Raw genomic sequence first — 19073 nt, forward strand, 5'->3', positions numbered from 1 at the left:
TCCCGGCAGGGGACGGTGGCAGGGCGGCAGCACAGCCTGCAGCCAGCAATGGCTCATGAGCTTGCTTTGCAGGATCCTCTTCTAGCATGGAAAAATCAGTCATCCCTCAGTTTTCCTCTGGTTTGTTTGTGTGGGCATCGATTACGCTGGGAGTTACTGAGCCAGATTTTATTGGAGTGACTTAGAAAGCTGCCACCTGTGAGCAGCCACCGGTCTTTGGGGATTATTTTGGTATAGTTGCTAAATAATTGCATGAGGCTTCTTCAGCCTTGCTAATAACTTTGTTCTCCCAGGGACACTGCCTAGAAAAAAAGATGAGCCAAGATTATGCTTGGCAACACTTATGGGAGGAAAAAGTACAACAGGATTTATGTCTGCTGGCAGGAAGAAATAAATAAAACAATACCTCTGTCTTAGCCCCTCCATGAACATCTTTGTTTGCAACCCCAGGTCTGTAATCTTCCTAGCATGGCTGAATTTTGAAATTCAGCACACTCCTTTAAATCATTCATCATTTCTGTCTGCAGCATGTTGTGCTAATTCTGACTAGGGACCAGCAGGGCTGGCTGTGGAGATGAGCTGGCCTAGGGAATCTGGGCTGCTATCTTACCTGCATTGTGTAACTCACAAAATTATTTAATTAGTGCCTGAAAATTGAAATTGAAAGAGCAAATTCAAGCATTCTTGTTGGCCCAGATTCATAGAATCAAGGAGTGGTTTGGGTCAGAAAGGACTTTAAAGCTCATCCTGTCCCACCCCTTGCCATGGGCACCTTCCACTACCCCTGGTTTCTCCAAGCCCCATCCAACCTGGCCTTGGAGACTTCCAGGGATGGGATGTGCATCATCTGGCATCACAGCACCCTTGTATCCCACCTTCCTCTCCTGGCCCTGCTGAGGCACTGGAGGGATGGAGCACATGTTCTGGGAAGTTTTGGTGGCTGCCCTGCCCAGTGCCACATGCCAGGGCAGCAGGGGCTGCTCCTGCCCCCACAGATGCCTCTGTGCTGCCTATGCCCACAGTTCCTCACCTCGGTGTTTTAGGACAAAAGGGAGGAGATGGGTGCAAGCCTCGCTTGAGGTGCTTGTTTTAGAAAGACAAGCTGATAAAAATTATTTCATTAAGGGACCTAAACTGTGCTTCCTCAGGCCTGAGTCATCAGTGAAGTGAGCAAGCGAGGAGCAGCAGTGGGTCCCACTGGAGGGTGACTCACGCTGCAGCGTGGGGCTCACAGGACTCAGAGCTGGGTGATGCTCCTCTCCCTCTGTCTCAGCGTGGCTGGGGGCTCCCAGCACCCTGAGCAGCAGCAGGAGGTGTCTGGGAGTCTGTGAGGCTCCCAGATTGTTCTGGGAGCTGAGCCACACTGTAGTTGCACCTCTCTGCCATCCCCAGCTCTGCCAGGATGCACAGGAGCCACAAGCAGTCACTCCTCCAGAAGTCTGGAGACCATCCAGGAGCAGAGCATGCACACAGGCTGGCATTTGGGCTTTTATTCTTTATTTGCATTGATAGAAGCCAGCAGGTCCCCTCTCAGTCCAGGAGGAATTGATCTTTCCTCCCAGAAGGCACAGGAAAACACCAGGCCACCTTCTGCTCCTCTGCCTCTTTCAGTTCCCAGGCTTCAGGAACAGGCAGGAAAAAAAAAGCCAGTCCCAGTTCCCAGTAAGGTCAGGACCTGTCCCCTCTACACTGGTTTGTTTAGTGAGTGCTGTAAAACCTGCTCTATCTGTCCCACTTGGAGGTGTTGACACTCTGCTCAAGCCCAGTGACAGGACACTTTTCCTAAGGTCCAGGATATGTGTTCCCTTTGCCTGACCCTGCTTCCCTACATCCCACCCTTCCCTTGGCCACTTATCCCTTATCTTCCCCTCTTGTGGGTGTGGCTGAGACTGTGGTACCTGGTGGGACCGAGGTGGCACTGGTGGCACTGTCCCAGTCCTGCTGCTGTCCCTTTGTGTGTGACAGTACAGCAGGCAGTGCCCATGGCCAGTCCTGCCCATAGCCTCCCCCATTTCCTGTGTGATCCCTCATTAACCTCTTCATTAACCAATCCCCCAATGAGGAGGATCTTCCCAGGCAGGGCTCTGAGCTCTCTCAGTGCTCCAGTTCCCACCAGGATGTTGTGATGTCCCTGCCCTTGGAAAGGCCTCCAGCAAGCTCTGCTCCATTCACTGATGGTTACTGTGCTTTCCTGGACGCTCTCCCAGAGCCCTCTGGATCCATGGCCACCTTGATTTTGTGCTTGCTTAGTAGAGAGAAATGCAGCATGGTGGGATTGACCTGTGCAACTCCATCTGCCTATTGGGCATGGTCCTGTTCTCTTCTGGAAAGAGAGTGAGGAGGCAAAGGGCTGTGCCTGAGCAATATGGGGAAAGTGGGACACAAAGTGGGAAGAAATGGCTCGAGGGCAGACTTTGGGGTGGTGGTACAGCCACCAGCTGATTCAAAGCTCCTGGTCTTCCTCGGGGACCAATTCCATGGACATGTTGCTGAAATTCTGCTTTTCCTCCTTATTTGCTATTTTCTTTATGAGCATTAAAATTAGTAATTTTGGCTCATAATTGCTGTAATCACTGCCCAGTTTATTGATGAGGTTTTTTTAATCTTTTCGCATAGTTCCTTATTGTTTTATCTCAGATATCTAAAATCATAGTTTTCCACTGGCTATGGCATTGATGGGAGCTTTTTCCGTGGACCTCCACTGTGGCTGGGTGGAGGGTCTGGCTATGTGAGGTGCAGGTTATCCAGATGTTGTTTCAATGGCATTGAGAACACTGTTTGCGGGTGATTTTTCCTTAAGTATCAGCAGTTCTCCATGATCCCTACTAGCACAGAGAGCAGAAGGAACTGAATTTGTTGTGGCTCATGAACTTCATTGAAACCAATCCATCCTCCCTTGACACTTTGGGTTTTGGGTGCAAGTTTAAGGAAGTAAGGAAATATCATATGGGAATGCTGTGCTGGAAGGGGTGGAGCTGTTCCTGGGTGTGCTCTGGGCTTTCAGGACAGCTCCCATCACTCAGGTGCCATCACTCATCCTGAGCAGTTACTGCTGTCCTCATTTTTCTGCTACCTCAGGAATGCACGGAGTGATTTGGGAGATCTCTCAGCCCAACTCCCTGCTCAGTGCAGGATCACTTACCCTGGATTATCCTGGACACCCAGGACCATGTCCAGTGGGTCTTGGATGTCTCCAAGGATGGAGAATCCACCACCTATCTGGGCAGGTTGTGCCACTGTTGGATCAGCCCAATTTGGTGTCTGGCCATTGATTCGTGGGGCTTTGCTGCAGCTCCTTGCTGCTGTGGGGTCAGACTAGCAGCAGGGACAGCCAGGGGCTGTCCCCATCTCCACCCGGCGGGGCTGCTCTGAGCTCTTGCATGTTGACAGTCAGCAACAGGGCAGGTGACATCTTAGAAACACAGAACCAGAAAATCTCCTGAGTTGGGAGGGACCCACAAGGATCATCCAGTCCAACTCCTGGTCCTGCCCAGGACACCCCAACAATCCCACCCTGTGCACCTCTGAGATCACTGTTCAAACACTCCTGGAGCTCTGGCAGCCTCGGGGCTGTGCCCATTCCCTGTTGAGCCTGGGCAGTGCCAGCACCCTCTGGGGGAAGAACCTTTCCTGATATCCAAGCTAAACCTCCCCTGACACAGCTTCAGCCCTTCCCAGTGAGCTTCTCACCCCAAATGGAAGGTGCTCCTTGTGTGCTCCCAGCTCTACCCGCAGGCCTCTGTGTGCCCTGGGCTGAGCACCAGGATGTCACACACAGACTGTTGTACCCTGTGCCCTGGGGTGGCTGCAGCCTCCCCACTGCACCAGTGACCACCCAACGTCTCCATGCCATGGAGAGGGTCACCCACCACAGAGCCACATCCCCATCTTGCTGGCGTGGCCAGAGCTCCCTTTTGGTTATGTTTTGGTGACAATGGATCCCTGTCTGTTTAAAAGCTGGGGTCCTCCTCTCCCTGCTGGCTTTGGTGGGAGCTCTCTTTGGCTTTGGCTGGCAAGGGGAAGCTTTGGGACTGCTCTTTCGGGCCTGATTAGCATTCGGCCCCGCTGCTCCTGCTGTTTCGAGCTGGAGCTCGCCATTGCCTGGCAACCACAGAGCAAAACTCCAGCAGCCGCCCCGGAGCCCCGGCGGCTCCTGCGAGAGGCTCCGACACGCGGGGACAGGGACAGCGGCGGGGCCACCCTGCACTGCTGCCCCCTGCCCTCCACCCCACACGGTGCACAGACAAGGATCATCCCCAGGACGAGGAGGAGGAGAGGGCTGTGGCAGTGCAAGAGCTTTGGTGACAGCCAGGTCTGGTGGGTCTGTGTCTGTCTGTCCTGGTGCCGCCTGCCATGGGCATCCCCCTGCGTTGGGCACAGCCTGCCCTGCACACCCTCGGTACAGCAGGTACCATGCTGTGCTCAGGGAGCTCCTGTCATGCACTGGGGCCTTGGGGCAGGGCCAGGCCCTGCTGTGGGCGCCTCTGGGACAGGGTGTGTTGGGGGACACACTGGGATGTGTGTGGGGTACACGGCCCCATCCTCACAGCATGAGGAGCTGCACACATGCTCTGTGGGTGTGCCATGCACATACCTGGCCACGCTCCCCAGCTGGGGTCTGTGCCGTGCCCAGGGGCCCCATGGGGGGGCTTGGCCTCACTGAGGTCTCACAGGGAACCGTGGCACAGCTCATCTGTGGTGCTCTCAGACTTCTACTCCATCATGCTGGGGGTGGAGTTGGAGGGACAGGAACCTGAGTGAGCATCGGGGCTGTCTCTGCTTCCTATTTTGCGTGTGCTTGAGGCCTGTTGTGGTTTTCCTGGCAGAAGAATTTTGTTGTCCTGCTCCTGGCAGAAACTGCGGGCCTGGGGTTCAGCCCCTGACCTGCCAGAGGGTCTTTGCAATGGTGGTGGCTCAGCCCCTCCACCAAACCCTGCACTTCATCCTCTTTCCAGCCTGGGTGGACTTGACAGGACTTGAGTCCCCTCCTGACACAAGGTGCCACTTTTCTGCAGGAGACAGAGACATGCCTGAGTACATTGAGTTCAGATCTAATGCATCCTCTCACCTCTAGTTTAACTCTCTATTTTTACATCTTTGATGCTGTGGGTACTGCCTATGGCTGCAGGGCCAAGCTGTCCTGTCCAGCCAGTACACTGAGACCCATTGGGCAGGAAGATAACAGACTTGTGCCTTTCAGTGCTCTCCCACACATCCTCATCAGTGACACTCACTTGGCAAAGGGTAAAAAAAATAAATACATCTGTCCTTTTGTCTTGCAGAGCCTGGGGTCGGCTGACAAGAAGGACTTTTACCAGCCAAAGTAAGTGCCAGTAGCAGTGGTGAGTAATTGCATGGAAATTCCCGGCTGGTCCATATTACCCAGCAGCTCCATGGCTTGCTAAGATTAGACATTTCAGTGTACAAGAATAGCTGCTGCAATTACACAAGTGAGGATAACAGTGGAAGGGCTGTCAGTCATGCTGGCTTCAGGGCATATGCAAATCCTTCCATTAGGTCAGAAGGAACCATGACAGCTTGACTGTGCCTGGGGGACAGAGCCAGGAGAGGGGGGTGCATTGGTGACCTTTCCCACCTCAGGCTCCCTCTGCTCCTGGTTTGCACAGCTGAGCTGCCTTGGAGAATGGAAGGGTTTTGCTGTGTGTCACAGATCTCACAGTGCATCTCCCACAGCTGCTGGTGCCTTTGTCTTCACCTGCTGTGCTTGGTGCAGCTCTGTGAGCTGCAGGGGGAGAGGAGGGCAAGGGGGCTTTAGAGCTATGGACACGAGAAAGTTACTGCAAACCACTCCACCAACACAAGCAGTTGGCTGCTTGGTGTGTGGATTAGGTAACAGAACCTCACCACAGCATGGCACCTTCCAGGCTTGTGCTTGCTGGATGGACAGGTTTGTTCCCATCATCATTTGGATAATGGCAAGCTCTGTTAAAAGCCCTGCTGAGAGGTTGGGTTCTGCCCTGGCACTGCATTATGTGTTGTGCTGCTGAGCACGTCACCTGTGGGACCTTGTGTTGCTCCTGCTTTGCTTGGGGCAGTGAAGGTCTTCAGGTTATCACCTTTCTTCTGAAAGAAAAACAAACCAAAAAACATAGGTGGAATTGAAGCTGTGGGACAGTGCTCTGATGGGCAGGATTGTCAGGGGAGCATGGCTTTGGACGATTCAGAAGGAATTGGGTTGAGGATTTCTCCTGCAAAGCTCACTGTCCTGCTCTTGCTCACTCTTTGCTGCTTTCCCAAGCATCCCCGCAGTGCAAGCAGTGTGGCAGCATCCTCGGTCTGAGCCAGGCTTGGCCTCAGAGGGAGCAGGTCCAGGGGTGACAGACTGTGTCAGGGAATGTTGTACAGAGCTGCCTGCTCTCTGTCCTGGGAGAGCAAGTGTGGGGTGTGTGCATGCTCTTCAGCTGTCTGCTGATTCCTCTTTATGCCACCAGGAGTTTTTAAAACTCGGTGCTGGTTTCTAGGTCTGTACTGAGAGTCTGATTTGAGGGAGCTTCTCTGCCTGTTCACCCCAAGGCAGTGCAGCTCATCAGCTTTCCAAGACCTCAGGCAGATAAAGACTTCTGGAAAGACAGAATATCTGTTTAATCATGCATGGCTTTCTGGGAGATCAGAGGAATATCACAGGAGATTATGGAGTCATTGTGGATGCCACAACAACATGAACACACATTTGGCAAAGAGCTCATGGTTGTGTTTGTGTGACCTCTCCCAACAGCTGTCCAAGATTTTGGTGCTCCTGAGTGTAGTGCTGTGTTTGTGAGGAGTCTGACAAGCAGGTTTAGAACAGATTGAAGCATCTCCCATGTCTCAGTTCCAGCTGAAGCTCTGGGGAGGCTTGAAGTAGGAGATTTGGAGGAAATCTTTAAAGAGCTCTTACTGTTCAGATTTCCCATCATTTTCTGTGGTTTTGGTGGTTGGTAGCAACAATTTGTGGTGCTGCATTTATAACTAAGCTCCTCTGAGAAATGAGGAATGTTTCTCTACCTTGAATGGGAGAACATGGGCTTCCCATCTCACTGAAGGTGTGGAGCTGCTGGGTCAGAGTGGGGTTGCTGGTGCTCTTGTAGATCCAGGATGTTTTATGGGAGTTTGTTTCTCTGTGCCATGAGGCCACGGGACCTCCATGGTCTGGCCCAGCAGCTGTGATGTGCCTGGTCATAACTCTGTGACTTTGGTTAATGCCCAGCCCATTTACACTCCTCAGTGGCTGTTTTGGGGTTGTGATGGGTAAGTTTGTGGCGTGCCTGTGGCCTTGTACCACTGCCCCCATCCCATCTGGCTTTTTGATCCCCCAGCTGATGCCACACTGTGCCTGCTGGAACCCATCTGCAAGGCTGGACCAGGTGCTCTCTGTGGAGCCCTTCAGTTTCTGGCAGGGCTGGAGCTCATCTCCCTCAGCAGAGAAGGGTTGCTAGAAAATGCCAGAGCTTGGGTGGCCCTGCTGAGGACTTGAGACAGCTCAGCTCCTGTGCAGCAGCTCCACAGCCCAGATTACAGCTCCCCGAGCCCTGGGCGAGGTGGTGGCGAGCAGCCAGAGCATGGCAGGAGCTGAGCCCAGCTGTGGTAGTTCCTGACACATCTCTGCAATGAGGGTGGTGAGCTGAGAGAAGTCTGGCAGTGTGCAGCTGGTCCTGCAGCTCCCATGTGGCAGAGCAAACTTGACTGGGCTTCTGCTTTTCCTTTTCCAGCTTCTGAGGCATTGGCTCACCTGCCAGCAAAGCCCTGTGGGAGCAGGATCAGAGCCATCCTGCTCATGTGTCAGGCTTTGGGGGCCTCCCACAGCAGGTGTTGGTCCTGAAAGCAGAAAAAGGAGACACACATGCAGAAATCTCAGCAGTGAGTTTTGTCACTGCTTGTCCTGGGAGTGACTCCTGCTCTGTTCCTGCCATGTTCAGCTCTCTCTAATCAGGTGGCCTCTTCCTCAATGGACATCAGATATTCCATCTGCTGAATTTTCTTGTGTCTCCTGGAGTGACTCCTTTCCTTCCTTTGTTGCCTCTTCCCTTCAGAAATGGAAATGTGTCCTCACAGTTCCCTTCAGTCTGTCTCAGGCAGCAGGTGGGTGTTTCCTGAGCTCCTGGAACATCCCAGTGCTGATCAAGGGCATGGAGATGTGTCCACCCTCGCCCATCAGCCTCTAATGGCCCTTCCCCTCCTCCCAGTCCATCCATGAGGTTCAGATCTCCCCAAGATGCAGTGAAAGCACACAGGGAGGTGCAGTGCATGGACCTCAGCTGTAGGAAGTCAGAGGTGCCCAGAATGGAGCTGCTGCCTGCTCTGGGGGACGCCCTTCTGCTTGCAAGGGCTTCAGTGGTGATGCTATGGATATTCCTGTAAGAGCTGGCCCATGGCAGGAGCTGGGTCTCCTGGTCTTTAGTCTGGGAGGTAATGTTCCCTCTTCCATGGGAAATGGAGGGATGCAGCCTGAGTCAAGAATGATGAAGCTTTAATCTTAAGAAAAGTTACATCAACTGAGAACTGAAAGAGGTAGAGACCAGCCAAGGAAGGACCATCAGTGGCACATAAAGAGCTCCTGTAGCTGAAATACCTGAGAGAGGAACCTGGCATGTTGGCAATGGCCACAAGTGCAGCTGTTAGTCAACATGTGCACAGGTATCCTCACCTGCACTGACTGCTCCAGCCATCCCACATGAACAGGTACAGGTGCCTTCCTGTGTTTCCAAAACAGTGTGTTCAGATGTCAGAATGGTTTATCCTGACCTAACAACTCTCATCTGATGCAGTTTGGGCCCATGGCAGGGCCTGGCTGCAACTCTGCTCTGTCTGGGATCTGACCAGAGTTTGTAGGGATTGGGGAAGAAACATGGGGTGGTATCAGTCCAGCCCCTGGGCTGCTCACTCCTTTGCCACCTCACTTTTTGGAAGATGCTGATACAGCTGTAATGCTGTCAGAATATCCAGGCTTCCAGAGGTCCTTCCAGATTTCTAACACAGGGCCCTGACTTCTCTGTCAAGGCAGCAAGGAGCCACTGGCTGAGGACCGAGGGGCAAGGACACCATGCTCAGAGACAGGAATAGGCTTTCCTGGGACAGGAGGTAATAACTCTCCTGGCAGGGCTGGGCGGAAGTGTCTTGACAGGAACTGAAGTTGTCCGGTGTGTTTGCTAATTGCCCCTGGCACATACTTGCTCTTCAGTGTCAGGAACTCATTTTCTTTAAAGCAGAAAGAAACGTTGGTAGTAATGACACTCATAAACCCCCTAGCAAATGCAGACTGAAATACCTGGGCTTAATAAAGTGTCACTGCTTTGCAGTGGGAGCTGCCCTCATTCCCCCCGTGCTGCTCAGCTGTCAGGGAGCAGGGACTGTCTGCCAGGCACTCTGAGGCGTCTGGAGAGACACAGCTGGAGTGACAAAATGCTCTCCATTGATCCTCTCCTCCTGTCCCCTGGCATGGTGGCTGTGCAGAAGAAACCGGCTGTATCAGAGCATGCCCTGCAGCAGCAGGATCCCACAGCAGGATCCCACAGCAGGATCCCACAGGATCCCACAGGATCCCACAGCAGGATCCCACAGCAGGATCCCACAGCCCTTTCAGGCAGGCACCTCGTGGCTCTGGCTCCAGCTGGGATTAAAGGCTGCCCCCACCCTCTGTCCTCCAGGTTCAGATGTGCAAACACGGGAGGAGCCTTTGAAAGCACCTCCCAGAAAGCAGCAGCTCCTGTTTGTTTTGTCTCAAAGTCATTACACAGAGCTGTCTCCACAGCTAATTCTTTGTCACCTGGCCCTTACAGCAGAACATTTCATCTCCCAGACTCCAATCTTGCCATGCCAGCACTTAGATGAAAGTGTTTCCTTGCTGAATCATTATCTCATAAAATGTTGGTGGTTTAAAGGCTTTAGAAATCAGTATTTACATTTTGGAAGCATTAAGGACCATCATAATAAGTGTGATGTGTTCCCAAGCCAGGTTCTCATTTCAGTGCCTCCTTCCCTCAGACATTATTGCTGTAGGAATGATGATAATCACACACATATAGGCAGTGTTTGACTTCTTCTGTGGTGGCTGAGAGTTGTTCAGCTGGGAGCTCAGGTTCCAAGTGCTGAGCAGAGGGAGGAGGACACTGATGGGAAGTGGGGAGAAAGAGATAGTGCCAGTGACACCAGGGAGCTGTGGGGCAGGAGAAGCAATGCCAAGACCACCTCTCCATAAAGGATACTCATGGGGATACTCAGTGATGTAAGAAACTGTCCCAAAACCACCTGCACAGGTTTGGAGAATGCTCCCAGCTTTGGTTGTAGGAAAGGATGAAACACCATCACCAACATCTCTGGTGGCAGTGGAATGGCAGAGCTGTGGAGGGCGAAAGAGAAATGCTGGGGTCTGTGGGGTGGGTGCTCTTTGGGTGGGTGCAGGTTGGAGGCTGAAGGGGAGGGTAGCCCTCCAGAAGGGAATCATCAACATGGTGTCCTCACTTCCAGCCCCAAATCCTGTCCAAGGCAGATCTCTGGAGAGTCAAGGAGTTTTACACACAACTTATTTAAAGAAGATTCTGGTGCTGGTTTGGGGTATCCTGGCAGTGGGGCTGAGCCATTGAAACTGTATAGCAAACTTATAAAATATTCCCCCTGGAGTTTGGCCAGTGGATTCAGTCTGAGCTTCAGGCAGGTGGAGAGGCTTTAATACTTCAGAGTGCAGAGAAAGGAAGGGAATCCTGGAAAGGCACTTTGAAGAAATGTAGTCATTTAACAAATGCCAGTCTGGGAAGGGAGCGCAGGGCTGACCCTGAGCAGCCTGGGAGCAGGGAGTTAGGAGAAGCAGGAATGAGCAGTGGGAAGCAGCAGGGAGCTGGGGATTAGCAGAAGTGGGAATGAATTGAGGGGTATCTCATGGCATGGCAGAGGGTTGCTCTGGACATTTGCAATGGGTGCAGGAGTTCAGCTGATCTCCTGCCAGTTCAGAACAGGCAGGTCCAGGCTGTTCCTCTGGGCTGTGGAGGGAGTTGGGACAGCAGTGAGGAGGAGCAGTGCTGGCAGGGATCCCACAGGAGCTCAGGCATGGAGGAGCCATCACCCTGCTGCTGTGCACTGTGCCCTCTGGGCCCCCTGCCCAGGCCAACACTGCTGTTTGCTTGGGGAGCTGGTCTGGTACCAATTTGTACCCGGGGATGAGGGCAGGGCCCCCTGTGAAAGGCCTGGCTGTCCTGCTCTGGTCCCCTGCCCACTGCAGCCTGGCAGGGCAGCACTGCATGGTGTGCATGGAAGGGAGGGAGGGCAGCACTGCATGGTGTGCATGGGAGGGAGGGAGAGCAGCACTGCACTGTGTGCATGGGAGGGAGGGAGAGCAGCACTGCACTGTGTGCATGGGAGGGAGGGAGAGCAGCACTGCACTGTGTGCATGGGAGGGAGGGAGGGAGAGCAGCACTGCATGGTGTGCATGGGAGGGAGGGAGAGCAGCACTGCATGGTGTGCATGGGAGGGAGGGAGGGCAGCACTGCATGGTGTGCATGGGATGGAGGGAGGGCAGCACTGCATGGTGTGCATGGGAGGGAGGGCAGCACTGCATGGTGTGCATGGGAGGGAGGGAGAGCAGCACTGCATGGTGTGCATGGGAGGGAGGGAGGGAGGGAGGGAGGGAGGGCAGCACTGCATGGTGTGCATGGGAGGGAGGGCAGCACTGCATGGTGTGCATGGGAGGGAGGGAGAGCAGCACTGCATGGTGTGCATGGGAGGGAGGGAGAGCAGCACTGCATGGTGTGCATGGGAGGGAGGGCAGCACTGCACTGTGTGCATGGGAGGCCCTGCTGAGGACTGTGGCTCTGGTGAAGTCTGGATGAACACTGCTCTTACTCATTTCCCTTTTGTTGCTTCTTGGGAGACAGTGCCTGCCCTGGGCTCCTGTGCCCTGTGGGCCTGGAGGATCATGGTGGGATGCTCTGCACACAGAATGGGCCCAGAGGAGGCCATAAAGATGCTTCCAGGGCTGGGCCCTCTGCTCTGGAGCCAGGCTGGGAGAGCTGAGGGTGTTCACCTGGAGAAGAAAAGGCTTCAGTGGCACCTCATTTCAGTCTTCCAGTAGTTAAAGGAGCTTATTAAAGAGAGGGAGAGTGTCTTGTTTACATGGGCAGAGACCGATAGGACAAAGAGGAACGATTTTAAAGTAAAAGAGAAGAGATTTAAATTTGGTATTGGGAAGAAATTCTTCCCTGTGAGGGTGCCCCTGGGTCCCTGGCAGTGCCCAAGGCCAGGCTGGGCAGGGCTTGGAGCAGCCTGGGACAGTGGAAGGTGTCCCTGCCATGGCAGGGGCTTGGAATGAGATGAGCTTTAAAGTCCCTTCAAACCCAAACTATTCTGGATCCATGGCTTTTCAGGACACAGATACCCTGGATGGCATCAGGACCCTTGATAACCAGAATTAAATATGTTGGCCCAAGAAAGGTTTGGACAAGGATTTGGTTTTAGTGGTCCCTGGAGAGCAGGGGACAGGAGGAAGAGTTTCTGGGGCTGGCTGAACTCATTTCAGCCTGCACTGGATACACAGGCCATGGGAGAACTGGACCAAGGCCCTGTGCCTGCTCTCCCCTGGGAATGGCCCTCCTGCACCTGGTATAAAATAGTTTAGGGTTCCATTGTTTCTCTGCAGCTTTTAATGTGTTAAGTGAGGTTGCAGTGTAGGCTCTTACTGTGGCAGTTGTCATAGAAACTTGCAGGGCTTTTTTCCCTGATCCCCCAGCCCCTTTCTTTACACCAAAGTAGGGTTGAATTTTGTCCCCCCTGTAATTTCAATTCCATTCCAATTAAAAACCTGCCTGGGCCTGATTCCCTGTCTCCAGCACTGCCACACAAGGACTCAAAGTCTTTCTGTGCTGCTTCCTGTTGTCTCAGCTGAAGGGCATGTGTTCCCCTGCCCTGTGCACTTCCCTGAGGGGATTCTGTCCCTTTGAAATGCCAGCAGGGATTGGGGCTCAGCCCTTGTCCCCCTGCACAGCCTCTGGGCAGCACAAGACTCCTTGCTCACCATGAGGTCCCTCTCCTTGCTGCTTTTTCCAGAAGGAGGGAGCAGAGTGAGCACTGGGGCTCCAAGGGCCACTGGTGGGGACATGAGGGTGGCACCTGCCTGCCTTGCTGCCCTGAGCCTGGGACTGCCTTCCCCTCTGCTGCTGGGAGGATGATGCTGCCAGCTCAGCACTCAGGCTGGCACAGGAGCCACCTAAGCACCAGCTGCAGCCCTGCCACGACTGCAGCGCCTGGCATTAATCATGGAAAGGGAATTGAGCGTAGGAAGATGGGCATTTTTAACAAATAACCAAGCCTGCTTTCTCCCCTAAGCAATAGAGCAAACTGTTTGCTGCAGTGAGTCAACACAGAGATGCTTTAGCCATGGGAGGTGCTGCTGCCACCCACAGCAGCCATCGGTCCCAAAGACAGCCGGGTGCAGAAGGGACAAGTGGGGAGAGGAGTTTCCTGAGCTGCTGCCAGCAATCCCTGCTGGGCTTTCTCCAAGACACAGGGATCCTTTCCCTCATGCTTTGCTTCTGGCACAAGACTTGATGGGGACTCCTCAAAGGTAGCTGGACTTGTAGCTCAGAATTTCTACTTTGAAGAGTTCAGTGCCCCCACAGCTCCCCATGGCTCCAAGGCCAGGACTATCTCAAAGGATCCCAGAATGGTTTGGGTTGGAAGGAACTTGAAAACTCATCCAGTCCCACCCCCTGCCATGGGCAGGGACACCTTCCACTGTCCCAGGCTGCTCCAAGCCCTGTCCAACCTGGCCTTGGACATTTCCAGGGATCCAGGGGCAGCCACAGCTGCTCTGGGCAACCTGTGCCAGGGCCCACCCTCACAGGGGGCAATTCCTTCATAGCATTTACTCCAAACCTGCTTTCTGTCAGTTTAAAGTCACCAAACAGCCCTCCTGAGCCTTTATCCTGTGCATAGCAGGAGTCAGCCCTGGAGCTCCAGCTGTCTGCTGGGACTCATTTGGGTGGGATTTAGGTCTATTAGATCACTCCTTTGGCCTCCCATGTGCTGCAGGGATATGAATTACCCATAAGCTCCTGCAGAGGTTTTGGTTGCCTTCTGAGTGTTACCCAGTTCTCTGAGCATCCCTGAGATGTATCTAATCCTGACCCAAAACTCACTAGAATTCGCTGGGCTCTACTTCCCAGTCCCTGCCTCCTGACACCTCTCACTGATAAAAGCAGTTGGCACCACTCTGTTTTTTGATGGGTGGCAGATTTTTATCAATAAACTCAATATAGCTCAAATCTTTTACAGCATGGTGTTTTGACCAGCCACCAGATCAATTTTGTGACTCATCCCTCCAGGCTCTGCTGTTTTAATGTCCCCTTTAAACATGGACACCTTAATTGCAGGAGTGGCAGTGGCAGTCCCAGCAGTGCAGTATGTGCAGCTCTCCTGCTCTCCCCTAAGAACTGCATCAGCTTTTTTCACCACAGCATCACATTAGAGCCTTGTGCTGGGCTGCTCACCCGTGGTGACCCCTGACCCTTTCTGGAGGCTCCCTCTTGTCTGGGATCCAGTCCCTGTTCAGAAATACGGCCTGAAATCCCTCTCCGAAGCTGTGTTATCCCAGGCTGGGCTGCATTACCATGTACAGTGTTTGAATGGGCTCAGCATTAGCAGGCATTTCCCTCTCTCCTCATCAATATTTACCATTCCATCAATCTTCCTGTCACCTGCTAATTTTTTGAGAGAGGATTTTGTATTTCCATGTGATCATCAATGGAAATATTGACTGGTGTGTTCCCTGTGGAGCCTGGCTAACGATTCCCCATTGACACCTCCTGTGTGAGACCTGTCAGCCGCCTCTAAATCTATTTAAAATGCTTGATTAGGGCTGCACAGCCCCATCTTCTGAACTGAGAGTGTCAGGGAGCACTGAGAGCTCTGCCTGTGCAGCTGGGAGGGGCTCAGGGCCTTTCCTGCCAGCCAGGGTTCATTACAGAGTGACATCAGGCTCATTGGACAAGATCTCTTCCACCAAGACACACGGACTGACTTTAATTAGAACTTACATCCTTTAATAATTTCTTAATTAAATTCCAGATGAGCCCTGCCTTCTGGGTCCTATATCAGGCTGACTGTTTGGTTGGTAACTAGGTCACCCTTACTGCCAGGTGGGAATGTTGGGGGGAAGGAGCCATGTCCATCTGGATGTGGTAACCTGAACTTGGCTCAAAACAAGCAGCAGAGGCCAAAAACCTCTCTCCAGCCTTTGGGTATGTGTTGGCTGTGCTGGCTCCTTGGTGCTATTCAGCCACATTTGATACACATGGATGCTAATGATTCAGGAGAGCTTCATCTCTCCTAGGAATCAGTTTACTCACATTTTTTTCCAAACACTGAATAAATATGGACTATGTTTTCCTTTTCTGCATAATTTGAGCAGTCCTACAGACTCTACTTTAAAGTAGCCCCAGTGATCCTTAAAACCAGACCTATTGCTAGCCTTTGTTTGGCCCTCAATAGCAGATTTTCCATGTCCAACCACACATTTTCCCTTTCTTTAGTTTCCCTAATAATTTTCCTATATATTGTAATATTTCATTCGTATGGACCACTCTATTCTGCACTCTATGGCAGGAGGTTGGAGTAGATGGAACCCAAACCCTCCCCATGATTTTACTGCTGGCTCTGAGAGTCTCCCAGTATGCTAACACATTATTTCTTATCCATTGGGAACATGCCTTTCAGGCTGAGCTCCTGCAGCTGGCTTAGGTATGATGTGCTGTGCCTCGCCCCAGTCCTTGGTGAGAAGGTAAATATGTGTTTATTCAAGCACCAACTGCTAAAAGATCTGTAATTCCAAAGAAAAGCATATAATGGTGTGTAGTGTAAGTGTGCAGTGCCCTCCTCTTCACTCCTTGGCACCCTCCCACGCAGGCACTGCCATCACGTTCAGCAGCTCCAGGAATGTTGAGTGCCTTCAGTTTCTGCTCGTGAGGGAAAATTGCCCTTTCCTCATTTTCCCTTCTCCACCTTGCTGCCTCACATCATCTCAAGAGCTTTGTCTCTCAGCACAGCACGAGCAGGGCTCTGATACAGTTGCTTGGAACAGCCTCAGATTAATCTGGGTTTTTATTCAAATACCATTGTGGTATTTTCTCTCCGTGCTCCCACCTGCAGGGCCACACTGACAGCTGGGCTGTGGCACTGGAGAATCAATCACACAGGGGTTTGTGCTGGAAGGGACCTTAAGGATCATCTAGTTCTACCCCTCTGCCATGGGCAGGGACACCTTCCACTGTCCCAGGTATCTCCAAACCCCATTTTTGGAGCACTTCCATTGATCCAGGGGCAGTCTCAGGTTGTGTGAGCAATCAGCTGGGTCCTGGAGCTCTTCCTCTGGGAGGGATCATCAGGCAGGACTGGGCTGTGCTGGGCAGCTGCAGGGGCCATGGGAACAGTACTGATCTGCTCAGGGAAAAGTGTCACTAAGGGTGTGACAGGAGGGAAGGCGCTGTCTGTCCTGCATCCTGACAGAGCCGTGTGCATGGAGGGTGATCCAAGGATTTCAGCTTTCCTGCAGCTTTCTGGCATTGGCAGACACAGCATTTAGGGTGGTGTGGCTGTGCAGTGGGAAGGGATAAGGGTGAGGGTCCTTATTTGTCTCTTGAGGCTTAGGACATCATGTGAAAGGGCATCACGACCAGCGTTCCATCTAATTTATGGGGAAATGAATTCTTACCTCCCCATGGACTGCACAGGGAGCCTGGGCAGACAGTGCAGAGCTCTGCCATCGGTGCTGCCTCTGGTGGCTTCAATACATCCTGAATGTAGGATGAGCTGATAAGAATCACTGAAGAATCATGGAATCCCAGAATGGTTTGGGTTGGAAGGGACCTTAAAGCTCATCTTGTTCCAGCCCCTGCCATGGCAGGGACACCTCCCACTGTCCCAGGTTGCTCCGAGCCCTGTCCAGCCTGGCCTTGGGCACTGCCAGGGATCCAGGGGCAGCCCCAGCTGCTCTGGGCACCCTGTGCCAGGGCATGGAACAATGAATAATTGTATTTACACCTAAATTAAAGACTTGACTGAATCAAGCTGTGGACAGTCCTGGCAGGCTGACTTCAGGCAGACTTTGGAGCATTTTACTGATGGATTGTGGGAGATCAGCTCAACCCCCAGACCACCTTGCCCCACAGCAAATGGAAATATGTGTGTTGCTTGCAGAAGAAAGGAGCTCTGGGACCTGCAAATTCCCATTTTTAGATTTGAAATAGAAAAACCTTCCCAGTGAATGCTTCAAGAACACCTCTGGAGCTGACAGTTCTCAAGCAGGATCTGTTGGAGATTTTCCTTTGCAGTTTGAGGTAGGAAGGAAAAAGCACCCAAGGAGGGAAAGCTCAGCTGTTCTCATTGTCCCCTTGGATGTCAGAAGTGCTTTGTTTTCCAGAAGTGCTTATTCATGCAGTGTCTCAGCAGGCAGCTGGAACACAGCTCCAGCGTGGGGCTGGTCCTGGTGTGGGCTCTGCCATGGAGCTGTGCCATGGCTTTTCCCTCCTCCTGGGACATCCCACCAGAGCCAGCAGTGGTGCTTGGTGCCTGCCTCTGGCACCCCTGCCAGGGTTGGTTGGGTCATCTTTTCCCCACGGTGTTCCTCTGTTGTCCCTCTCCATCCTAGGCCACCTCCTGGCAGATGTGGGGCTTGGTTTTGCTGTCCTGAGGGTGCTCCCAGCAGCCATGCTCCCAAAGGAGGCACAGCACCAGAGCTGCAGCCTCCAGATGTGTCCAGGCAGTCCCTCTGCCTGCACAGCATCTTCACTGCCTGCCTTGGCACCCAGTTGTGCCAGACCTCTGTTGTGCAGTTTGTCCACTTGGCTTTGCCATTTCCATCCCAGCTGAATGCTTCTGAGGACTCTGCTTCTGGGCTTTTATCATGTTTCTCTGTTCTCTCACCTCGCCTCAGCTCTGGAGGGTGTTGCTGAAAACTCTGGAGTGAACCAGAAAGCAGACTCAGACTCCCAAGCAGTTTCCAGCCATCTCAGACTGGTCTCTCACCATCTTGGCTTTGCTGCTGTGAATCAATGGCTCCATGAGCCATGGAGCTGATGTCAGAATGCTGGGAGGAGGAGCGTGGCTGCTTCTGCAGACATTGGCTCTGCCTCATTGAGAGTGCCCTGTGGAGTCAATCCCACCTTTCTTCGGGATTTTGATGGCTGGCTGGAGCCCCCAGTGCTGTCCCCAGGAGGGACCACGTGCATCCCAGCAGTGGTGGATCCCACCTTCTCCCAGCAGAGTGGGGCAATGCCCAGCCCCACGGGGACACGGGAGGGGCTGTCAGCCCCAGCAAATGAGAAACTGTCAATATTTGTACACAAAGGCCACGCTGAAATCCCTATCCCAGTCCAGACATCAGAGGTGTCAGTTTTGATTTCCCAAACACAGAGAGAGCCCTTTCAGCCCCAGCCTGCTCAGACACTGCAGCTTTAATGTCCAAGCACCCAGCATGTTTCCACTCCCCTCAAATGCATCAATCAGGTCTCGGTGAGGCTCTGAAAGAGCCAGTTTGTTAAACAAACACACTTAGTGTAAAAAGTTTATTCCAGTTAATTGGGACTTCATTGCAATGGAAACAAATTACCCAGCTGTCATCTGCCAAGGCAAACAGCAGCGGGGGAGCAGGGGTCCTGGCCAGGCGGGAGACAAACAGTCATCTCAGGCAACCTTATTTATGGCCTTTTTATGTATTTCTGTATTTATTTGGACATTCCTGAGCTGGAGAGCTGGGCTATTGCCGAGCTGCATGCCCCGGCACTTGCACAGTGCAGTTATCTGCTCTGGGGCTCCTGGGCAGGGAGCTGGCCCTGGCCCCGGCGGGCGCTGCCATGGGGACCCCCGGGCTGGAGTCTGTGTCCCTGGGTAGATCCCTCCAGGCATGCCCAGGGCCCTTGCTTCACAGCCAGAGAGGAGGTGCTGGGTGGGAATGTCAGGGCCAGCTGCTGGTCCCTGGAGGCTGGGGATGTGAGGGATGTGGGGGTCCCTGCAGGGAGCAGCAGGACAGGGAAGCACCCAGGAGGGGCTGGTGGCCACTGGGAATTTTGCTCCTGTGTTTCCACAGTTCCTTG

General features: G+C 53.0%; 1 protein-coding gene across 4 annotated transcripts in view; it reads left to right on the top strand.

Moving 5' to 3' along the window:
• Positions 1-19073, top strand: part of LOC118692565 (ankyrin repeat and fibronectin type-III domain-containing protein 1-like) — a 189211-nt gene that overhangs the window by 110064 nt on the left and 60074 nt on the right. For 2 of the 4 annotated variants that reach the window (XM_036392475.2, XM_036392474.2), the window contains exons 1-2: positions 4226-4312; positions 5283-5323. Coding sequence is in view for 2 of the 4 variants with exons in the window: in XM_036392470.1 (XP_036248363.1) it covers positions 5283-5323 (41 nt within the window). In the remaining 2 variants the exon portion in view is untranslated. Of the gene's footprint in view, positions 1-4225; positions 4313-5282; positions 5324-19073 lie in introns of those variants that run through there. The other 2 variants (XM_036392470.1, XM_036392472.2) reach the window with 1 other exon arrangement.

The sequence above is a fragment of the Molothrus ater genome, chromosome 16 (assembly GCF_012460135.2).
Source record: "Molothrus ater isolate BHLD 08-10-18 breed brown headed cowbird chromosome 16, BPBGC_Mater_1.1, whole genome shotgun sequence".
NCBI lineage: Eukaryota > Metazoa > Chordata > Aves > Passeriformes > Icteridae > Molothrus > Molothrus ater.